General features: G+C 46.6%; 1 protein-coding gene across 4 annotated transcripts in view; it reads right to left on the bottom strand.

The window, feature by feature from the left end:
• Positions 1 to 21,472, bottom strand: part of SEZ6L (seizure related 6 homolog like) — a 182,864-nt gene that overhangs the window by 6,001 nt on the left and 155,391 nt on the right. Inside the window, exons 11-15 of one of the 4 annotated variants that reach the window (XM_045081487.1) lie at positions 18,193 to 18,387; positions 15,197 to 15,388; positions 8,180 to 8,374; positions 2,929 to 2,961; positions 733 to 847 (exon numbers count right to left, since the gene is read on the bottom strand). In XM_045081487.1, coding sequence (XP_044937422.1) covers positions 733 to 847; positions 2,929 to 2,961; positions 8,180 to 8,374; positions 15,197 to 15,388; positions 18,193 to 18,387 — 730 coding nt within the window. The remainder of the gene's footprint in view (positions 1 to 732; positions 848 to 2,928; positions 2,962 to 8,179; positions 8,375 to 15,196; positions 15,389 to 18,192; positions 18,388 to 21,472) is intronic. The other 3 variants (XM_045081488.1, XM_045081489.1, XM_045081490.1) reach the window with 3 other exon arrangements.

Raw genomic sequence — 21,472 nt, 5'->3', positions numbered from 1 at the left:
TGGTGGTTTATGTTATCAGTAAAGCTTCTGGTCAACAGTAGGCTATTGGTAGTTAGGTTTTCAGGGAGTCCCAAGGTATATATGCAGATTTTTGACTCATGGGGTGTCAGCGCCCCTCACCCTCTTCACGTTGTTCAAGGGTCAACTGTATATACTTTCCTTGCTGTCTTCCTCCCATTAGAGCCTGGGCCCCACATACCAAAGATCTCCTTCTGTTTTGTCCACAGTGATGTTCCTAGATCTGCCCCCTGCCCCCAAACTGCCCAGCGCACAGTAGGTGCTCCATAGTTGTGAATTTGAAGAAATTCGTGAATATCCTAGCCATGGCTAAATATCTTCCTTCCTCATTGCAGGCAAGTTCTAGGATCCTCAACACATAGGACAATGTCTGGTACGTATTAGATAGTCAGCATATGTTTGTGGCCTAAATGAACGAATGAATGAATGAGTGCATTATGGGATCAGTGTCTGTGTGTCTATCTCTCCTGCTAAACCACAGCCTCTTAAGCTCAGGGTAGTGCCTGCTTATTTGCTGCTGCGTGGTCAGCCCTCTTGTCTCAGAGGGGTGGGAGGGGCTGAGCAGGTGTATTTCTCCCAGAGCTGAGTTGAATGACATCATCTCCAAGCACCCAAATGCCACGGGCGACGAGCTACTGATGGAGACCCTGTCCCCCAGTGCGCTGGTCCTTGAGTGGATGGCAGTCCCCCACGCCCTGTCCCGAAGCCCCCTACCTGGTAATGTAAATGTAGGCTCCTCCCAGCAGTAAGGAGATGATGAGCACTGGGATGAAGATAGCCAGCGCCATATTTCCCCCTTCCAGCGATGTCTCAGCTGCCGCTTCTGCTACTAAACACACAAGCCAGTGAAGCCCTCGGGTCTCACCACTCTAAAGCCCCCCCCCCCCCATGCACCTGGGTGCCAGGTGTGAGCCTGCCTTCCCAGTTCTGCACTCATTCAAAGATCCTGAGCCGCAGACCCTGAGCCGTTGGACCACCATCCCCAGGGGGAGAAGAGGCAGAAAGTAGAGCAAATAGGACTGGTTCTTTGCAACGAAGGCCAGACCCATCCTTGGGTGGGGTGCTCATGGGGCTACCCAGAAGAACGACACTCTTTTAACCCCTGGTCATACCATGTCCACTTTGGGGGGGGGGATGGGTGGCTGCATTTGAAATCTGGTTAAAATCCAATTCAGGAGAAATCTGGAGTAAATCTCTTATGTGCTAACTGGGAAGGCAGATTTGCTCGACATTCCATGGGAAAGGGGGAGCTTCTTGCGCCCAGACTGACAGGCGCCTCCCATGGCTGCTCTATCAGACCGTCCAGGAGAGGGCGCTGGGCAGCTGGGCCTGTTCTCAGTCTTACACCCCGTCCCCCATGACACCCCAACTTCTAAGACCCAGTTTTGATTCTCAGAGGTCACGGTTGCACCCTCTTGGCCTCACTTGCCCCCCACCCCCACTGGTTTGTGGCAACTGTAAGGACTACGATGGCTATGGTGGGGGCCAGGGCCGTGTCCTCTGCACAGCCTGAAGGGAGACCCCACATCTCCGGACACCCGTCCTCAGGTTTTCGCTGCCACTTCTCCCCGGCCGCGACCCTCAGAGCTCGGCTGTACGCCAATCTATAATCCATTAACCGCCACTCCAGGGAGTCTGAAAAAATCGATGCTAACACCCATGACAGATGCATGAGCACAAAACATTACACAGACGCTCATAATCTCCGAGCAACCCAGGCCTCTGAGATGCTCTCATGGTTCATTGGTTGCGGAAAGGCAGCGAAGGGGTGGCCTGAATGGAGGCTAACGACACGGAATGCCCTCTCTGTTCCCTGCAGAGTGACTCCCACACAGTCCGCCTCTGCACTTAACACTTGAGACGGACTCTGCCTGTTGGGATTAAAATGTCATCTGCCGCGAGGGACAGCAACTAATGACCCGTAATTCTCATAGCCCCATAGCCCCACATTCCAAGTGAATGATTTATTGTCAGAAAGCTAAGTGGTTCCAAAAACAATGATAAAAATGGCTTAATTGGTTATAACTTTTTAAAAAATAAAAATAACACGATATATACATACATATATATATGCACACACCTTATGACACCACAGCCCCAGTGAGTGGTTTGGTACTCAAATGAATGGAGGTCCTACATAATGTAGACTGTTTTATGTGTGGGAGGGATTGTAAGGGAAGGGAACCACAAAACGAAAACCCAAACAAAATCCTAGCTAGCATTTACTATCTGTTCCCCATTAATAAATCTCACTTGGGAGGCCCCTGGATGGCTCAGTGGGTTAAGCCTCTGCCTTCAGCTCAGGTAGTGATCTCAGGGTCCTGGGATCGAGCCCCACATCTGGCTTTCTGCTCAGCAGGGAGCCTGCTTACCCCTCTCTCTCTGCCTGCCTCTCTGCCTACTTGTGATCTGTCTCTGTCAAATAAATAAATAAAATCTTTAAAAAAAAATCTCACTTGGTAATTCCTAAGAGGAGAAGAATAGAAAACAAGGAGGATACAGGGATAGATAATTTGAGGAAAATGGACCCCAGAGCATGCCCCAGGCAGACAAGGGGGTGCTCGGCATGGAAGGCGAGGCATCATTGGATTTACTTTCCCCAAACAGCACTGTGTGGGTGCAAATTCAAATGGTTGGGTTGTGCCTCACTCAGGCATGTGGACCCTCAGATTTTCTTACCTCAAGAACAGAACTGGTGAGAAATCCCTTTCAGGTCATAGTTAGGACTCTAGGCTGCAAACAATGGTTTGTGTCTTTTACAATGTCCTATTTTTGAAATGACCTTCAGCAGTGTGAAGATGGAATTTCTGCTTATTTTTTTAAGCACCTGGAGGAGGACATGCAAGGACCTGCCCTTGTTTTCTGTTATTAGCTTGATTTATTGGATTTTTTTTTCATTATGGAACTCACCTTCTAATGCGTGTTCAAAGCTGTCTTGATTAACTGAAAGGGAAATTGGAAGCATTGGTTAATGTCGAGTGAATTCTCTCTGCATAAAATGAAGCCAAAAATTTGGGAGCAAAAGCCTGTGCCAAGCTTTGCTGAAGTTAGTGCTCCGCTTTGATTTATCTTGGGCTCCTGGAATTAGAGGAAATGCCTGGACACATTTCTTTCCTAAGTTCCTGAGAGATCATGACATAGATATGAAAGAAACAAGGACAACAGTACTGCCTGTGATTAATTACGAAAACACTCACCGTATGTCAGATACCTTGCCAAGAGCTTTCTGTATGTATTTGCTCATTTACTCCCACACCAATCTCACTGCATGGATACTATCATCATCCCCATTTTATGGATGAACAACAGAGGTTCAGAGAAGTGAAGCAATTTCTCTGATCTCACACAGCTTCCGAGGGATGAAGGCAGTCTTTAAACCCAGGCTGCTCGATTTCTCCAGCCTCTGCTCTTACTTATGTCATAGTTCTGCTTGTTTTTCATTGTTCCCTATGTAGGACAAAGGCTGATGAACAGTGAGGCTTAAGATAAAGCCCTACATCCAAAATCCAGCCAGAGCTGAAACTGTTTTCCTGCTTTGAAATACATGTTTGTATGAACCTCTCTGATTTCACTTCTATTCCATATTTATGTGAATATTATTCTTATTCCCTGCAAAACAATTTCCATTCACTACCATAGACTAGAACTCCCTAGAATTCACTCATTTCCCCCTAGTCCCCATAAAACTTCTCCAGAAGTTCAAGATGATAGGGACTGGCATTCCCAGGTTTTGGCACCAAAGACCTCATGGTAGTTGAGCACCAAAATATACCCACATGGATGGGTTTAAAAGAAGCAAACCCCAGAGCGAAGGGCTTAGATAAACAGACAACATTTTACAGGGATGGCTGGGGATGGCCACCAAAGGCTTAGCTGTATTCATGCCTTAATACTGAAACTTCCTAATTTGTGCCTCATCAAAGTCACTCTTGGACGTTGGTTGTTACCATGTGATGCCAACAGAAGCAGTTGAAAAGCTAGCTTCCTAAAACTGACTGCAGGTTATTTCTGGAGCTACAGCACCATTAGGAAAATGGAAAGACTGAGACAGACATACACTTTCTGCCCCAGACGTGGGCAGGACTTGGGTTGGGTGTGTCTGGGAGTGCAGGGACTCCTACTGTATCTCAGAGCTGGGAGGAGGCTTTGAATTCATGCCCCTGGGAGTGTGGTCACACATTAAAATGCAGCCTCCTGGGCCATGTCTTTTCCTTTTATTTTCCACAAAGGGAAACCAAGTTCAGGGAGGGAGGGTGGCTCGCTCAAGGTCATGCAGGTGGTCCACAGCCCAGCCAGGAGGAAGCCCAGGGACCCTGAGGCCCAGGTGGCCTTACATTGGCGCTCAGTCACTTCACCAACTCTAGAACACAAAGCCACACATCCCACTTTTTCTGGGAACAGGAGGTGATTTGTCATAACCTTACAGAGTCGTGGGGTCTCAGGAGTGGAAACAGAGGGGAGAGAAAGATAGAAGCATCCCCCAAGATCCTCTCATGCCAGATACTCTGTCATGCCTGAGGAAGAAAGGGAGGGGCAGGGGGGCACTCACCTGCTGGGCCTTCAAGGGCTTGCCTATCTCAGGGATGCAAAACTGAGTACCTTTTATCTTTTCTTGCATTTTTGTCATGTATTTTCGGATGGTAGTTCTATCTTCCCATCAGATGGGCAACGTCAAAAAACAAAACAAAACAAAACAAAACCCTGATAATATCTAGTGCTGGCAAGGATGTGGGAAAAGGACATTATCACACATTACTAGAGGGGGAGGTGAAACACTACAGTGGCAGAAAAGAATCTGGCAAGATCCACAAAGTGTCAGCATCCACAGAACTTTGCCCACGCCATCAATCCCCCTTGAAGGAATCTGTCCTATTTGATGAGAAATGCCAGCACCCAAAGATTCATGAGCAAGCTGATTTCTGGGCAAAAAGAGACAAAACAAACAAGAAACCAGAAGAGAACTGGGAGACCCACGCACAGAGGAAGGAGTGAATGCATCAGGAGACATCACAGTGTACAAAGCCACATGGCAATTAAAAGATAAGACAGGGCTCTATTTTTTCTTTTTTCCCTCTTGACAGATGTGTGTGATAAATGGGGGAATGGAAAACACAAAGTACGTATGGTATGAGGGATTTTTTACTTGGCAACACACGAACACTCCCTGCCCACTCTTTGCAGTGTGTCTCTTTGTGTCCAGGAAACTGGGGAGACGGGACTTTCACTGGTGATCAGTACCAGCTTCCCCAGCGAACGAATGGAAGGGATGGAGAAAGGAAGGGAAAAACCGTTAATGCTTCATGGACAACTTTGGTTTCTTCTATTTCTTGCATGAGATACTTTTGTAGCATATCCAAAACGGAACATACACAGTCAGGGGGCAGATTACATGGAGAGTCAAAAACAGTCCTTCCATGGGGTTCTTACTTAGATATTTTTTTTTTTTAAAGATTTTATTTACTTATTTGACAGAGACAGCGAGAGAGGGAACACACAAGCAAGGAGGAGTGGAAGAGGGAGAAGCAGGCTTCGCGCTGAGCAGGGAGTTGGTCTATCCCTGGACCCTGGGATTATGACCTGAGCCAAAGGCAGATGCTTATTGACTGAACCACCCAGGCGCCCTCCTTAATTAGATTTCTTAAAAACAAACCCTATTAATTTCCCTCCACACAGAACACTTACCAACAATACCAGATCAACTCCTATGAATGTCCCTGTAGCAGTTAGAAGGTTTATAGACAATCTTTCCTCCAGGAAAACATCCCAGTGTTTCACCTCGACAAAGTGGATTTCATGTGTCATCAAAAAGAAGTCAAGCACAGGGCTAGACTTTGTCAAAAATTATGGCAAGGAAGAGGAGGGAGGCAGTTGTCTTAAATCTCAGTTGCTGATCTCTTACTTTTTTTCTGCATTTCAATGGGATCTCTTGCCCTCTTATTAAGAACTGCTTCTATAAGGTCTTGGCTCTCACAGGATAGGCTCTGGCTTGATTCCAGGTGAGAATATGCAGCATCTCTAGGCCAGTGTTTCCCACACTTGCCTGAGGATAAGACTCACCGAGGCTGCTAGTGACCCTGGGCCCTGGTTCCTGCCCTAGGCCCAGTGACTTAGCATCTCCCCTTCAGGCATCCAGAAATCTGTTTATATTCGTATCTTATGTTCAGAAACCATTGCCTTAAGTGTCTCAGATTCAAAGTGCATTGGAGCAACCAAGAGCTTGTTAAAATGCATATTACGGGGTCCTACCCCTCAGTGATTCAAATTTTGTAGAGCTGGAGTAGCAGATTCAAGAACGTGTTTCTCATAAGCAGGCTAGGTGATTTGAATGCTGAATGGGGGGTTGGAAGCCACCAGACTCACAGCCTTGAAGTCCACCCACCAGGCAGCTCACTGGGGAAGAGGCGGGGCTTCACAATCAGGAGATGTGGGTTCAAGTCCCGGATTTGTCTTGTAATAGCTGTGTGTCTTTGGGAAAGTCACTTAACTTCTCTGAGCCTCTCTTTTTGTAACCGTACCATGGGTAAGAAGCCTCATCTATCTTAGAGTGTGGTCCCGAGGTTTAAATGAGGCCATTCAGGAAAAAAAAGTAAAAACATTAAAAAAAAAATAGGTAAGGGTGCCTGGGTAGCTCAGTTGGTTAGGCAATTGCCTTCAGCTTGGGCCATGATCCCTGGGTTCCGGGGTTGAGTCCTGCAATGGGCTCCCAGCTCTGCTTCTCCCTCTGACCCTCTCCCCATTCCTGCTCTCTTGATGCCTCTCAAATAAACAGATAAAATCTTAAACAAAATAAAAAAAGAGATAAATTTCATATAACATAGGATTAATCAGTTTAAAGTGTGCTATTTGGTGGCATTTAGCACATTCACGATTTGGGGGAGCTACCACCTCTCTCTAGTTTGAGAGCATTCTCATAAGCCCTAAAAGGCAACTTTGTACCAACTAAGTAGTTACTCTTCTCTCTCCACCCCAGCTCTGAGAGCCACCAATCTGCTTCCCTTCTCTATGGGTTTACCGATTTGAGGTATTTCATATAAATGGAATCATAGGGTATGTGATCTTTTGTGTCTGGCTTCTTTCCCTTAGCATCATGTTTTCAAGGTCCATTCAGGCTGTGACAGGTGTCAGCCCTCCATTCTTCTTCATGGCTGAATAATATTCCACTATGGCTTGGCCACATTTTATTTGTTTGTTCCCCAGTAGATGGACATTAGGGTAGTTCCCATTTCTTGTGAGCAATGCTACTAGGAATATTCATGTACAAGGAAGTACTTGTTTGCAATTATTTTGTACATCTACCTAGGAGTAGAGATGCTGGTTGGGAAAACATTTGTAAGGCTTAATTAAGGCTGGAGTTCATCATAAAGCATCGGGGGATCCACTGAAGTTATGGGCTCCCAAGTAGAAATGTAAAACTCCATGATGCCTCTGTCCCTGCTGGGGAAAGAATTCAGAGCTTTCTGCCTCATTCTCAAAGGGGCATTAATGCCATAAAAGGCCAAGATCAGATTTAGGATATTGTTATTAATTGTATACCTCAAAGACTCCGATAAACAAATCCAAATCTCACTGGCTTTGTCAAAATTTAATTTTGGTGATGAGTGTTTACTGATTTTAAAACAAGTTTCCCCTCTTCACCATCTCTGGGATGGGGGTGTCTTGCAACCAATGGCATGTTAATTTGCTGCCACCAGGTGGCGCTCATAATGCCTGTGTGTGCGCCTTCGCCCATCACACCATCGTCAGCGTGTGGGGAGGGTGAGAGCGGCCGGGGAGACCACCCCAGGGGCAACCGGGGAGCCCTCGTAACCCCTGGGAACCAAGTGGTCGTGAAAACGGGATGCAGGAGGCAGGGAAAGCTTAAGCCGCGTAACCGAAGCAGGAGTTCAAAGCAGAATGGCTCTCCTTCATGATAAAAAATCTAAGCTCGAAACGGAGCTGTTAGTAAGTAGAGATGAAAATGCCAAGCCAGGAGAAGGCATTGTGCCAGCGTTTCATTGGCAGCACTTTTTTCTTTCTTTCTTGGTGCAGAAAATAATGGCGATATCTTAGATGTCAGGAAATACAGTAGCTGGACTTTTGAGAGTGAATTGAGATTCATCGCAAGAAGCCAGACTGGACATCTCCTGCTCCCGGTCCCTGCGTGGCGAGTAGGTTTCTGTACCTTTACAAACGGGTAGGGGCCCGTTCCAGTGGGATGGCTGTCCCAGGATGCATCGAATGGTCACTTCGCCCATGAGCTCAAAGCCTTCGTAGCACATGAAGGTGAGGGACTCTCCCGGCAGGTAGAGCCGCTTGTACAGGATCTGGTAGCCGTTTTCGGGCAAGCCAGGGTTGTCACATGCCAGGGACTCCTCGGCTGAAATGCAAGCCCGAAAGAGCTCTGATGAGATCATGCAAGTCCCAGGGGACTCCCGCTCACAGGCTGCCTGGTCTGGCTTTCGCCACCCTCACCAGTACCTTTCACCAGCATGGTCTCTCCGCCTTTCCCTCACCTCCAATGTTTTTCCATTCCCCAAACTCACCTCCCCATCTCCTGCCCCTGGCCATCTATTACGCATGAGCACCATTGTACGTCCCAGGATGTGGAATCTGGCTTGAAATCTGGGTTCTACTACATGCTCGCTATGTGACCTCCAGCAAGGGCCACAGCCTCTCTGAGCCTCGATTTCTCTTATCAGTAAAATGGGAATACTCTCATAGAGGTTTGGAAGATTAAATAAGGTCATGAATATAAGGTGTTTAGCATATTCTTGGCAGGTCATAGGTGCTCAGTCAATGATGGATGGCCGTGTTGTCATGTTATGAAATATTCTTCCTTCTCACCTTTCACCTTACCTGCCCACTCAGCTTGGATAAGTCTGATCTTTCAGTACTCAGTCCTCATTTCTCCACTTCCAAGGAGACTTTCCTGGGGCCCTCTATCCCTAATAGAGTCACTAATCTTCCTAGTTCTTCCTCTACCCCAGCACTGAACACTTTGCATTGTATTTAATTATTTAATATCACTTCTCCTCATTGGAGATGAACCTGTTAGGGCGTGCTTGAAGCTCAGGGCCTGCTCTATAAGGACTCTCATATATGATCCTATGCTATACAGTAGGAGCATCATAAATGATGCCTGGCAGCTTAAGACATACTAGAGAATTGAACCCATCCCTGATTTAACCTATTCCAGGCTCTGGACTCTAAGTTTCCTGCTTATTACATAAATGAACTGGTCAAGACCCCATCTTCAGCTGAAATGTGGCTGGGTGATGACATTCCCCTCCAAGGATGTACCCACACTTCGAAATAAGACCATCAAAGGCAGATTTTCTCAACCTTAGATGCTATTGACATTTTGGGATGGGTAATTCCTTGTGATAGGGCCATCTCCACCTTGTAGGACGTGGAGCCACTAGATCCTGACCTCTATCCACTTGTTCCTTGTTGTGACAACCAAACATGTCTCTAGGAATTGCCACTGACACATGTCTCCTGGGAGCAGAGTCACCCTGGCTGAGAATCACTGATCTTGGCTCTTCAACAATTTCATGTGAACTCATCCTGTTCTTTCTCAGGAATACAACTGAGCTGGGCTGGCAGTTTTGGAAACAGTCACAAACCTACCCTCATTTCTATATTCCTCCCATTTCTCCCCTCTCCTTAACTATAGGGGAAAAATGTACATTTTGGGGGAACATATTGGAACAAAATGTGAAAATCAGGTTCCCCAGGTATTGCTATGAATGGTTCGTAAAATACCCCACAAATAGCAAAGCGCCAAATCTGTGTGATCATTAGTAACCAATGGTACCCAAGCCCTTGCTGTGGGCCATACACATGGTTACCAGCAATTTATGGTTGGCACGATCATCCTTTTTGATGAGGATGCTGGCTTGTTCGAAGTCGTTCAACCGGCAAGTGATGGACCTGGCGGGTTTGAAATCTGGTGCATTGAATGGCTCTGGGGTAGTGGAGATAGGAGGGGCCCTTCCTGTGCCAAGTCCCCTGGGCTGTCATGAATTCCTGAGCTATTGAGCATCATAAAATGATGAGCTATTGCTTTCTCAGAGACAGGAATTTCTAAGAGAAATGGGGCACCCAGCTGGAAGCCGGCAAGGTGAGGCTGCTGGGGATGATGCATCAGTGGAAACTTTTACTATGGCCTTGGTCTGGCCACACAGGCTCTGCCCCGGTCAGGAGATCCCCGTGTCTCCTATTTGTGGTGTTCCGAGGGCAGGGCGTGAAGAGCCAGAGCCTCCTGGGAATCCCTAAGCATCTCCCTGGGGAACTGCCCATAAAACCCTCACTGAATTTGTAGGCTCTTCATTACTTTTGGTGGTGTGGTTTTTATTTTCTGGATGGGAGCTTTGGGAGTCAGGTACCATCAAAGAAGGGAAGTTGCAACAAAGACTGCATTTAGTACTGCCAACAACATCAATGGCAGTAATAGTAGCAAGGAGTGTCGTTTCTTGAGCTTGCAAAAACCCAATGGTAATTGAATTATGTATTTGAGTCTATGAACAGGTAAAGAGATCATTTCAATAAACTGCCGCAAGTGCTGTGGTCAATGCAACTGTAGCAGCCATGGGAGCTTACGGGAAGAGAAACATGACCTAGCCTAGGCAGTCAGGGAGGCCTTCCTGGAGGTTTTGCCGAGGAGTCATTGTTATTTCTTTCACAGACCTGGCTCTCCTCCTACCATCTCCAATAGCCCCCAGGCTCCCTGAGAATCTGGATCACGTCTGTTTAGACACAGCTGTATTTTTAGGGCTTTTGGACCACAGTCCCCAAACTGTGCTCTGAGGCACCCCAGGGTGCCAACACAAACAGCACCCCTGTGTGATTTTTCAAAACTTGGAGGAGACAAAGGAACATCTCCCAGATCCATGTGAATGGTGCCAACATAAGACAGAGCTACATTTCTTTTGATGATGCCCTGTCTTTGCAAAGCTGGGTTTTCTTCAGTGAGTGCACTAAAAAGCAAGAGCTCTGAGAAAATCACTGTGGAACAGAATGAAGGTGGCAGAGTCCAGTTGCCAAAGTCTGAGAAGTTTGTCAGAGCCCAAGAGACATCCACACCCCTGTAGCTGTGATTCTAGTTATTTAAGAATGCAATAAAAGTCATGGGGCACCTGGGGGGCTCAGTCAGTTAAGCATCTGACTCTTGGTTTCAGCTCAGGTCATGACCTTGGGATCGAGGCTCACATCGGGCTCCCTGCTCAATGGGGAGTCGGCTTGAAATTCTTTCCCTCTGCTCTCTCTCTTTCTCAAATAAATAAATAAAACCTTTAAACAATGCATTCAAAATCAAATCCTGTAATACGTGCATAACTTTTTCAAACGGCTACTAAGTTGTCAAGATAGAGCTACTTATTAAGTTGTTTGGAGCTAATTACTTAGCAGATAGAACTGTTAGGTATTTCAGACTAGGATATTTATCAAAATAATTCCTGAGACGCCAAGGGTACTATGAGGGGAGAAAGTCTGGACATGCCTGTGTCTGCATTCGGAGGCACTTTTTGAATTATTGCATGGGTCACTTCCAACTGCCCTGTCTGGTAGGGAGCAGCATTCCCTTTTCACAGCTGAGGGTTTTGAGGCCCAGAGAGGGCAAGCTACTTGCCCAAGGTCACCCAGCAGAGTTGGGCAGGCGGGTGTTTGGCTGTGAATTCCAGACACTTCCTTCTCCCCATGCTTGACCCGTCAGTTCTTGGAGGACTCAAAAGACATGGTTTGGAGTCCCTGCTGGACCAAACAATGGCCTTGGACAGGCCACCAGGAACAAAAACTATACACATTCAGAGCTTTACAACTGGCTCTGTCCGCTGCCTGAGCTTGTTGGTGGAAGATCGTTGTCAGGGGTAAAGCACCAGAGCTTTGCTCAGAAGCCGGGATTGCAGAGTGCTAAGGTGGGAAAATGCTGCTTTGGGGCTTAGTCAGTCTTCATTTGGAAGCCTGGCTTCTCCCCTTCCCTATTATATGACCTCAGGAAAGCGGCTTACCCTCTCTGGGCCTCCTTTGCCTGTTTTTAAGTGAACACAGGTACCACCCATACAGTTTCATGAGTGTTCAGTGCACTAACGCTGGGGACGGGCTTGGCAAGGTGATGGGCAGAGGAGACATGTGAAAGCTGTAGATGTCTGACAAACTCATCCTTAGAAACACCCTCAGAACCCAGATACAGCCTGTCTCTCTCGCCAACCCCCCCCCCAGCCCCCACTGCCAGAATTGACCATCCTCTTGCCTCCCATCTCCTGCCAGTCTCGCTTGCTGGTAATGAGGCTGGAAGCACGTGCCGGGCTGCTGTTTGGGCTTCTGGGAGGATCGCGTGTCTCCTGACACCCAGCCTGGCTCGTGACTCATTAGCGCGGGTGTCAGGGAAGCCGTCACAACTGAGATTCCAGGGGAAGGCAGCCTCAGCGGGAGGGAGGCTTGTGTCTCCAAAACCCAGCAGCCAGCACAGCCTAGAGGGACTTCGGAGGCTGTGCCTCGTTAGGGACGTGACTTCTTTCCTTCCTCCCTTCCCTCCCTTTCTTCCCTCCCTCCCTTTCTTCCTTCCTTTATCTCTTTCTTTCTTAAATGATACCTCCACCTTTCAGTCCTTTTAAATAAGCTTTTATTTTTAACTTCTCATCTCTGGGTCTCTGCAGCTGGACCGGCTCAAGCGGCTGCTGATTCCCCTCACAGTCTCCTGGAGGGAATGGGAACTGCAGGGGTGTTCTGGGCTGCCTTAGCGATGTGCATCTGACGGGGCGGTGTGGGGGGGGGCGCTTTGAATAACCGAATGCACTGTATCACAGCTCCGGAGGCTAGAAGTCCCAGGTCAAGGTGGCCTTCAAGGACCACACTCCCTCCGTCCGAGACCTAAGGGGAAGGATCCATCCTTGCTTCCTCCTAGCTTCCAGGGGTAGATGGCAATCCTTGGTGTTCCTAGACTTGCAAGCACAGAATGGCTTCTCCCTGGGTCTCCATGTTCAAATGTTCCTCCTCTTATGAGGACCCCGGTCACTGGGTTGGTGCCCAACCTAATCCTGTAGGGCCTTGCGTTAACTTGGTTACATCTGCGAAGACCGTTGTTCCAAAAAAAGTCCCCATTACAGTACTGGGGTTAGGATTTCAACATCTCCTCTTGGGAGATACAGATCTCCCTGTAATGCCCTGGGCACTTGGTCCAAAGGTCTGGGGATTGGGAGGGGATGTGCTTGTGGGTGAGGAGTTTGAGCCATAGGCTACAATTTTGCTGGGACATCCTTGCATGGCTTTGTCCCCAGTCACTCATGATGACATATGTTGGGGCAAGGCTGATGGAAAGGGCCATGGGGTCCAAGACCAGAATCTCAGCTCTGCTCATGAAAAAGTGGTGTGATCTTAATCACATGTCCCTGTGAATCTCAGCCACCTTTAAACAAACCATACATGCATGCATGCACACAGAGGGAGAAAGAGAACCAGGCTCCCTGCTGAGCAGGGAGCCCAGTTCAGGGTTCGAACCCAGGACCCTGGGATCATAACCTGAGCCGAAGCCAGACTCTTAACCAACTTAGTCATCACGGCGTCCCAGCAATGTGTTTTACACATTCAACAAACAGTAACTATTGTTATCTCTTTTTCCTTCTGAGCTTTGGTTTTCTGAGTATATTTGCACACACACACACACACACACACAGACACTCTACACACATACATGCACTTACATTCACAAATGCATACAATCTGCTTAGTATGATGTCTTACACAATCAATAATTAACGACCATTATCTGTAAAAGGGAGCAGATGTGTCTTACGTCTGAATCATACTGTATTTTACCTCCGAGATGTCCTTAGGTCTGAAACTCTAGGACCTGGACTAAAGAGGCAGATGGAGACCCATGGTATGAAGTCCAAGGTTCCTCGTTGCAGGGGAACCCAGAATAAGAAAGTCCCCTTTTGCTGTGCAGAAGCTTTTAATTTTGATGTAGCCCTACCAGTAGCTTCTGGAACTTGAGCTGACTGAACCCTTAATAGAGCTGCTCATAACATGCTCGTATAAAATATTAGCGCAGCTGACGGTTTCTCAAGTCCACATTGTGTGAGGCTTTGCTCCTTCTGTGTCATCTCCTTATTCCTCTGAGCCATGGTTCTGATCTCTGGCTGCACATCGGAACCCTGGGGGTGGGGTGGGGGAGCTTTGAAAAACCTCACTGCTTGAGCTACGCCTCAGACCAGGAGCATCAGAAACTCCAGCGAGTTTTAAAACTTCCTGAGTGATCCTGCGCACATTCAGACTAAGCACCCCTGAACCACTGCTCTCTACGCCCTCTCCCTGGCATGAATATTAATTCTTCCCTTGTCAGAGTGACTGTGGAAGACTTTTCCTTTTTGATTCTTTATGAGTAAGAAAGCCCCAAAGGCTTTTCTTAACCAAACATCTGTGTTAGTGACTTCACATAGTTAAGAGCAAACAAGAGTTTAAATCCACCAATTTCATGTCCTGTGGATGGCTTGATTGTTGGGCAGAGTCAGGTAGCTCTGGGTTTGGCCGTGGCCTCCACTATTAATGGGCTGTGTGACCTGGGGCAATGATTTCACTACCTGAACCTTAGTATCCTCTTTTTTTTTTTTTTTTTTTTTTAAATTAACGTATAGTGTATTATTTGCTTCAGGGGTACAGGTCTGTGAATCATCAGTCTTACACAATTCACAGCACTCACCATAGCACATACCTCCCCAATGTCCATCACCCAGCCACATCCCTCCCCCTCCTCCCAGCAACCCTCAGTTTGTTTCCTGAGATGAGGAGTCTCTTCTAGTTTGTCTCCCTCCTAGGTCCCTTCTTGTTTCATTTTTCCCTCCCTTCCCTCCAGGATCCCCAGCCCTGTCTCTCAAATTCTTCATATCAGGGAGATCATATGATAATTGTCTTTCTCTGATTGACTTGTTTTGCTTAGCATAACACCCTCTAGTATCCTCTTCTTGCAACAGAGACAACAGTGCCTTGCTCACAAGGCAGAAGGGAGGGGCATTTGGTAAAGGACTTAGCCTAGTGCCCAATACATGTACCATAAATGTTCTAGTACATATGCCTTTGATCTGGACAGTAATAACAGTAAGCCCTCTCAAACGGTGGAATGCCTCCTCCTAGCATCCCAGTCCTCCGCCAGGATAAGAGGCAGCAAGTCCCTGTCTGCATCAAGCCAACAGATAGGACTCACAGACGCAGTGGGGCAGGCGTGACGTCCAGATGGGTGTGCCAGTCTCGCGGCTGTAGCAGGTCAGAAGAGAGCTCCCTTCCAGCACAAAACCTGGATTGCATGTGTATTGGATGGTGGTGCCCACCAGCAGCACAGGATCTGAAATTAAGCGGGTCGAGTGGTCCACTTCCCCGGGGTCAGTGCAGTACATAACTATGGACGAAATCAGACCAAGAGGGCGTTAGGATGCTTGATGATCACAGGTTTGCTGAGAACTACAGAATGATCTGGAAAGTTTCCCAACTTGGTTCTTCTCCTGTTTGGAAGCTGCGTCTGAGCTCATCACTCATTGAAGGTGGCTGGAGAAGAGGACGGGACGAAAGAGACCTGAATTTAATTCCACATACAGGAAGTAGCCCAAAGAAATGTTTGCATCTGGACCCAAAGACCTATGTACAAGGTTGTTCACTGCACAATTATTTGTAATGGTAAAAAACAAAACAGCAACAACAACAACAACAACAAAACAGGAAAAAAAAGAATGCAGGGGAAGAATTAAATATGGGACAGCTGTTCTATGAAATCCTGAGCACCCACTGAAGACAGCAAAGTGAGGGGGACCTTCCCTGCTTTCTTTGTGGTACCTGAATCTAGTAAAACAGCATCCATTACTTTTCAATTAAAAAATCAATGCACATAAAGGGAAAACAGTAAGCCAATTAAAATTAAGCCAATTAAAAAAAGAATGAAGTATGCCACATGTGTGATATGAAAAAGTATCTGGGTTTCTGAGTTGAGAAAACAGCAGTGGTAAAATATTCTTACCTATGGCTGTTTCTGTATGAGTATCTCTATGTCTTTATATGCACAATTCACACATACACATCAATGTGTGTATGTGTAACACACGATGCATTGCAGCAACACAGAAAAGCTTTTAAGAGTGGTGTCATTTCTGGAGAGGAAGATCATGAGGGATTTTCACGCTGTACTTCCTAATTTTACTGCTGCTTGAGTTCTGTAAGTAAACACCCGTGGCTTGTGTCATGGGAAGATATGTTTATGTACATCTTTTGACGTCAAGAGTGTCGTTGAATGAATCACTGGAATGAATGAATGAAAGGCATTGGTGACCCCCTGGGATTTCTGAGGGAGACCCCACTGGCCTCAGGATGTTCTGCTGTTCTTATTCCACTGGAAGAGAAGTCACTGAGGCAGGTTGGTGGGTCTCTGTCTTAGATGCACAGCGACAGGCAACCAGCACGGGAACATAAACACTGATATCCAGAAGGAGCCCAGTGCAAATTCACTTGCTCTAATTTGGGTCTTTTCCTGGCAAAGAGTGAAGCAGCTGAAGAGTTTCCCAGAGAGAGCTAGTTTATGTCCTCTCCAAGCTTTTAAAACTCATTACCGCAATGTATATCATCATTATTATTTTAAACACTTTAAAAATCACCATCATCATTATTCTTTTATTTACTTATTTTTTAAAGTAGGCTCTATGTTCAGCCTGGAGCCCAACAAGGGGCTTGAACTCACGATCCTGAGATCATGACCTGAGCTCAGATCAAGAGTTGGATGCTTAACCGACTGAGCCATCCAGGGGTCCCTAAAAAGATCATGATTATTAAAAATTTTGAAAAATCATTATTATTCAAAAGGTTTAAAAATCTTTCTTCAAAAAATTTAAAAGCCATTCTCATTCAAAAAATTTCAAAAGTCATTATTTGAAATATTAAAAAACCATTATTGTTCAAAAATTTAAAAGTCATTATGAAGACACGTATGTTTAAAACATTTTATAAGTAATGATGGGGCTCAGTTGGGTGAGCGCCTGACTTTTGGTTTTGACTCAGGTCGTGATCTCAGGGTCGTGAGATTGAACCCCACATCGGGCTCCGTGCTCCGTGTAGAGTCAGTGCTCAGTCTGCTTGCCCCTCTCCCTGTGTTCCTCCTGCTTACACTCTCTATCTCTCTATCTCTCTAAAATAAATAAATACAATCTTGGGGGGGAAAAAAAAAGCAATGATGGTGTAGATCATGTTAATGCGTCTGCGATGGGTCTCACCACCCCATGGTGCTTCTCATTGTTGGTTTTTTTAATTTTCCATCATTATAAACACACACACACACACACACACACACACACACGAACATACACCACATCCTGTGAGGGAACAAGCAGATGTTTTTGTAGCCAATTTTGAGGATTTTTCTTTTTCATGTTTCACCAATTATAATTAATTTTCTTTGCCATTGGAATATTTGTGACAGGGATTGACTATAACACCCCCTTCCCCAATACCCTCTTTCTCTGCTGACACTTAATATTTCTTATCGTGCAGCCTGTCACTTGAGGCAGGCCAAGCAGGTCTGCCAAAATCCCCAAGGAGTCCCAGCAAGACAGATGCAGAGTGGAGGCTTGCGTAGGAGGAGGTAGGAAGCAAATGGTCAGCGGGAAGAGGCCAGCCTCAAATTTAGCTCCTCTCCCACCTCTGCTCAGATTCAGTATAGAAACCAGAAGCACCTCCTTTTTCTGACACTGTTCAAGACACCAGATGGAGCTATAATGGGTGGTACCTGGTCTGCACGCCTGCGAGCAGAAGGTGCCGGGAGGCTGGGATCCGTATTCTCTGGGGGAAGCCGGTTACTTGTGATAGGGGTTTCTAACTAGGGCCCCAAAGTCCAACTTGGATTGGTCTTGAGTGGTAACTACCGGTGTTTTAATGATGAATTTGAATGATCTTTTCACACAGGCTTCACCGCATTCCCTATTGTCTCTCCCTCTGCCTAGTTCCCTCCTTAACATTAGCTGCCAGGCTTCTGGAGGCCCCTGAGTCTGACATCCCTGACCTAGAACTCCAAGAGGACATTTGTGAGCAGCTCCAGCCAGCTGGTGGAATAGGAGGGAGGCCAGATTCTACATGAAGGGATTCCGTTGCATCTACATGAAAAATACTCCAAGGGAGGGATTTATCACCTGCTGACCCAGAAGAAGAAAACAAGATGACTCTTACTTTTCTCACAAAATGGGGGGTCGCTGCTCCAGCTGAGGTCCCACTGGCAGGTGAGGGTGTCGCTCCCCACTATGTCGTAGCCTGGGTCACACTGGTAGGTGATTCTGGCTCCTCTCACAAGCTCTGTATGAGAAGTGGTTTTCCAGCCGTTCTGGATCTCTGGCAAGTCTGAGCAGGAATCATTCCTTGACACCTCTTTAAAACAAAAACATTGTCATTAGATGAGTGGGGGGCCTTTCTGTGTGGGGTTCCCTTTACAGATGTCAGGGGAAGGAGCAAACAGAATAAAAACTCTCCAGAAATAAGTGACACACTTTGAAATCCCTTAAAGCCCAAGAACTCTGATGTATGAGATTTTAGGATGAGCTCTTCCTGTGGGCCTTTGAACTTACCAGGTTTGGCTTGACAACATCAGTGCAGGATTTGGGGAGACACAGAATCCCAACCCTGCCACTTACTAGCACTGTGTCTTGGGGGACAAACCCTTCTCTCTGTCTCAGGTCCTCACCTGTCATGACGCCAACCCCACCCTGTTATTCTTACTTCCTGGAATTCACATTCTCGTGTACTCCCTGCAAAGGGGTCAATGTATGCATATACACAATGAACAGGCTATTGAAGGAGCGATGGTGTGTGGCTCTGGAGGCCAGGCCGTAAGAGACATTGAGAGGCTCTCCTCTTGCTTTCTGGAGAGAGCAACTGCCACACTGTGAGGCTGTTCAGGCAGCCCTCTGGAGCAATCCACATGGAGAGAATCCAAGACCTCTTGCCAACAGCTGGCATTGACTTGTGAGCCACATGAGGAAGCCATTTTGGAAACAGAGGCTCCAGCCCCAGTCAAGCCCTCGAATGAACTCAACCCTGGCTGACATCATGACTGCAGAGTCATCATGACAAATGCGAAGTCAGAACCATCTGGCATGAGATCCTGAATTCCGGACCCACAGAAAGTGTGTGATCATAAATGTGCCTTGCAGGGCACCTGGATGATTCAGTCGGTTAGGTGTCTGTCTTCAGCTGAGGTCATGATCTCTAAGTCCTGGGATCGAACCCCAAGTCGGGCTCCCTGTTCAGCGGCGAGTCTGCTTCTCCCTCTCCCCTGTCCTTCCGCCCTACCCCCCACCTCTGCTCATGCGCTCTCTCTCCCAAATAAATAAATAAATAAATAAATCTTTAAAAAATGTGTGTTGCTAATTTGGGGGGGATATTTTGTTATGCAGCAATGGTAGCTAACACACTCAGCCTCATCCTAAGAATGTCTGAAAATTCATGGGTTTGATGAATTTGTAATATATGGTTTTGCGATACAGATTTAGACAAACACTCAATTGCTGAAATAAAAATAATTATTGGTGCATTCCTTAAATCATTTTGCATAACATCAGTGAACATTAACCACACTCCAAAATAAGTTACACACAGCTCAGTATCACAGATTGGAATAATCCTGCCTTCCTTCTTGCAAATCCTCATTACTAAGGAAACAATGCAAAGCCCACTATTACTATTCTTGCATCCAAGTGCCCACTGCACAGATTTTGAGAAGAGAGCTAATTAGGCTGTATAATTAATCTGCAGTTCTTATATGCTTCTGGGGAAAGCCAAGCACCTTCCCTGTCTGCAGGAAAGTCATTCTGAGAAACAAGCAACGGCTTTTCCTGGGATTTCATCATGATTTTATTTGGGGAATGGAGATCTCAGGGGTGTCTACAAGAATAAGGGGAGAGGGAAATGGCTTCTGGAATTGCTTCATGGGGAAAAGGGATCTCTATTTTTAGGCCTTTGAAAAATCAGCCAAGCCCTGGATTTAGGACACGGCTGCAAATGCTCAAACTGTGGTTGAAAAGAGGAGAAACAGGGGTAGATACTGGGTATGGGGTCTGTCTTGTGCCAAATGCTTTGCTACTGAGAAAGGTCTGCTGGTCTGATTTTTCAGTCTGAGCCAGCGTGGTGACATTCTCCCGTGGGATCTCCCATCTCCTCTGTGACATTCCTCACATTCCTGATGATCGATTCAGGGACACCAGGACTCAGATCTTGGCCCTACTGTTTACTAATTCAGTGGCCTTGCCCGAGTTAGACAGCCTTCCTGTTCTTCAGCTCCTAGACTCTACCCTCAGAGACTCTGATTCAGGAGTCCGTGTGTTTAGCTAGCACCCTGGATGGAGGTTCTGGCATCATTGCCCTCGTGGGCCCTTAACTTTGTGAAGAATGAGAGAACTGGCCTAGGAGTTGGAGGACTTCCTTTCTGGTCATTGTTTTAGAAGCTGTGTGACTCCAGTCATGTTGATAAACATCTCTGAACCTCATTGTCCTCAGTTGTAGAACTGAGACAAGAGTCATGACCCTGTCTATCGCTGAGGGTAATGTGAAAACTAATTAATGTGCACTATATGACACTTAGGTGAGTTCTACACGGATTCATTCATTTGTTCAACTAACATTTTGTAAGAACTTACTGTATGTCAGGCCCTAGGAATATGGGGATCTGAAGTCATGTTCCCAGTCTCATGGTCAAGATTAGCACCACGGTCCAACTTTTGGGTAAAAAACATACCTAAATGCACTGAGTACGTGCCACCATTTGCCAGTCTCATGGTCAAGATCGGCAACCTGGTCTAACTCTTGGGCAAAAGAGATACTCAAATGCACTGAGTACATGCTGCCATTTACTGGTCTTCTGCTCATGGCAGACATCATCCTAGGTACCACTGTCATTTGATTGGAGTTGACCTACAATATGGAGCTTACTTATTATCCTAGGATTAGAGGAATAAGTACACGTGACTAATATCTCTTTGAAAAACACTGCTTACTCAGCTCTGCTTTTTTATTCCCTTGCCTCTATGCCCTTGGCCACAGACACTGATGAGGAGAATGGTTCTTTCCTTCTGTCTAGGTAAAGCAGAATTATGAGAGGTCAGAATGAGGTAAGCCCAGAATGTTCCTGTGGAACGTTTACCAGCAGTCCTAACAGATTGGTCTTGGCCATGTTGCAGAGCTAGGTGCTGGCCTTGAGATCATTTTAGGAGCTTCTGAAATCTCTAGATGACCATAAAACCCCCGAACCTTCTCTGTGATCCCTCATCTCAATGAGAATTGCATCTACGTCTGGTTAGATCTAGACCTGGGATAGCAACTACCTCTCCCATGCCACAGCAGACATCACTCTCCCTCCATGTCATGTCACTCTCCCTCCACAGACCTCAGGCGTGGACTCTTCAGAATTCTTTTCAACATGGTCTTCAACATGGATAGTCACAAGGAATTGATTGGCATC

Source organism: Mustela putorius, unplaced genomic scaffold, assembly GCF_011764305.1.
Source record: "Mustela putorius furo isolate JIRA1106 unplaced genomic scaffold, ASM1176430v1.1 tig00000578_pilon_pilon_pilon, whole genome shotgun sequence".
Taxonomy (NCBI): domain Eukaryota; kingdom Metazoa; phylum Chordata; class Mammalia; order Carnivora; family Mustelidae; genus Mustela; species Mustela putorius.
This window is presented reverse-complemented; position numbering and strand designations above follow the sequence as displayed.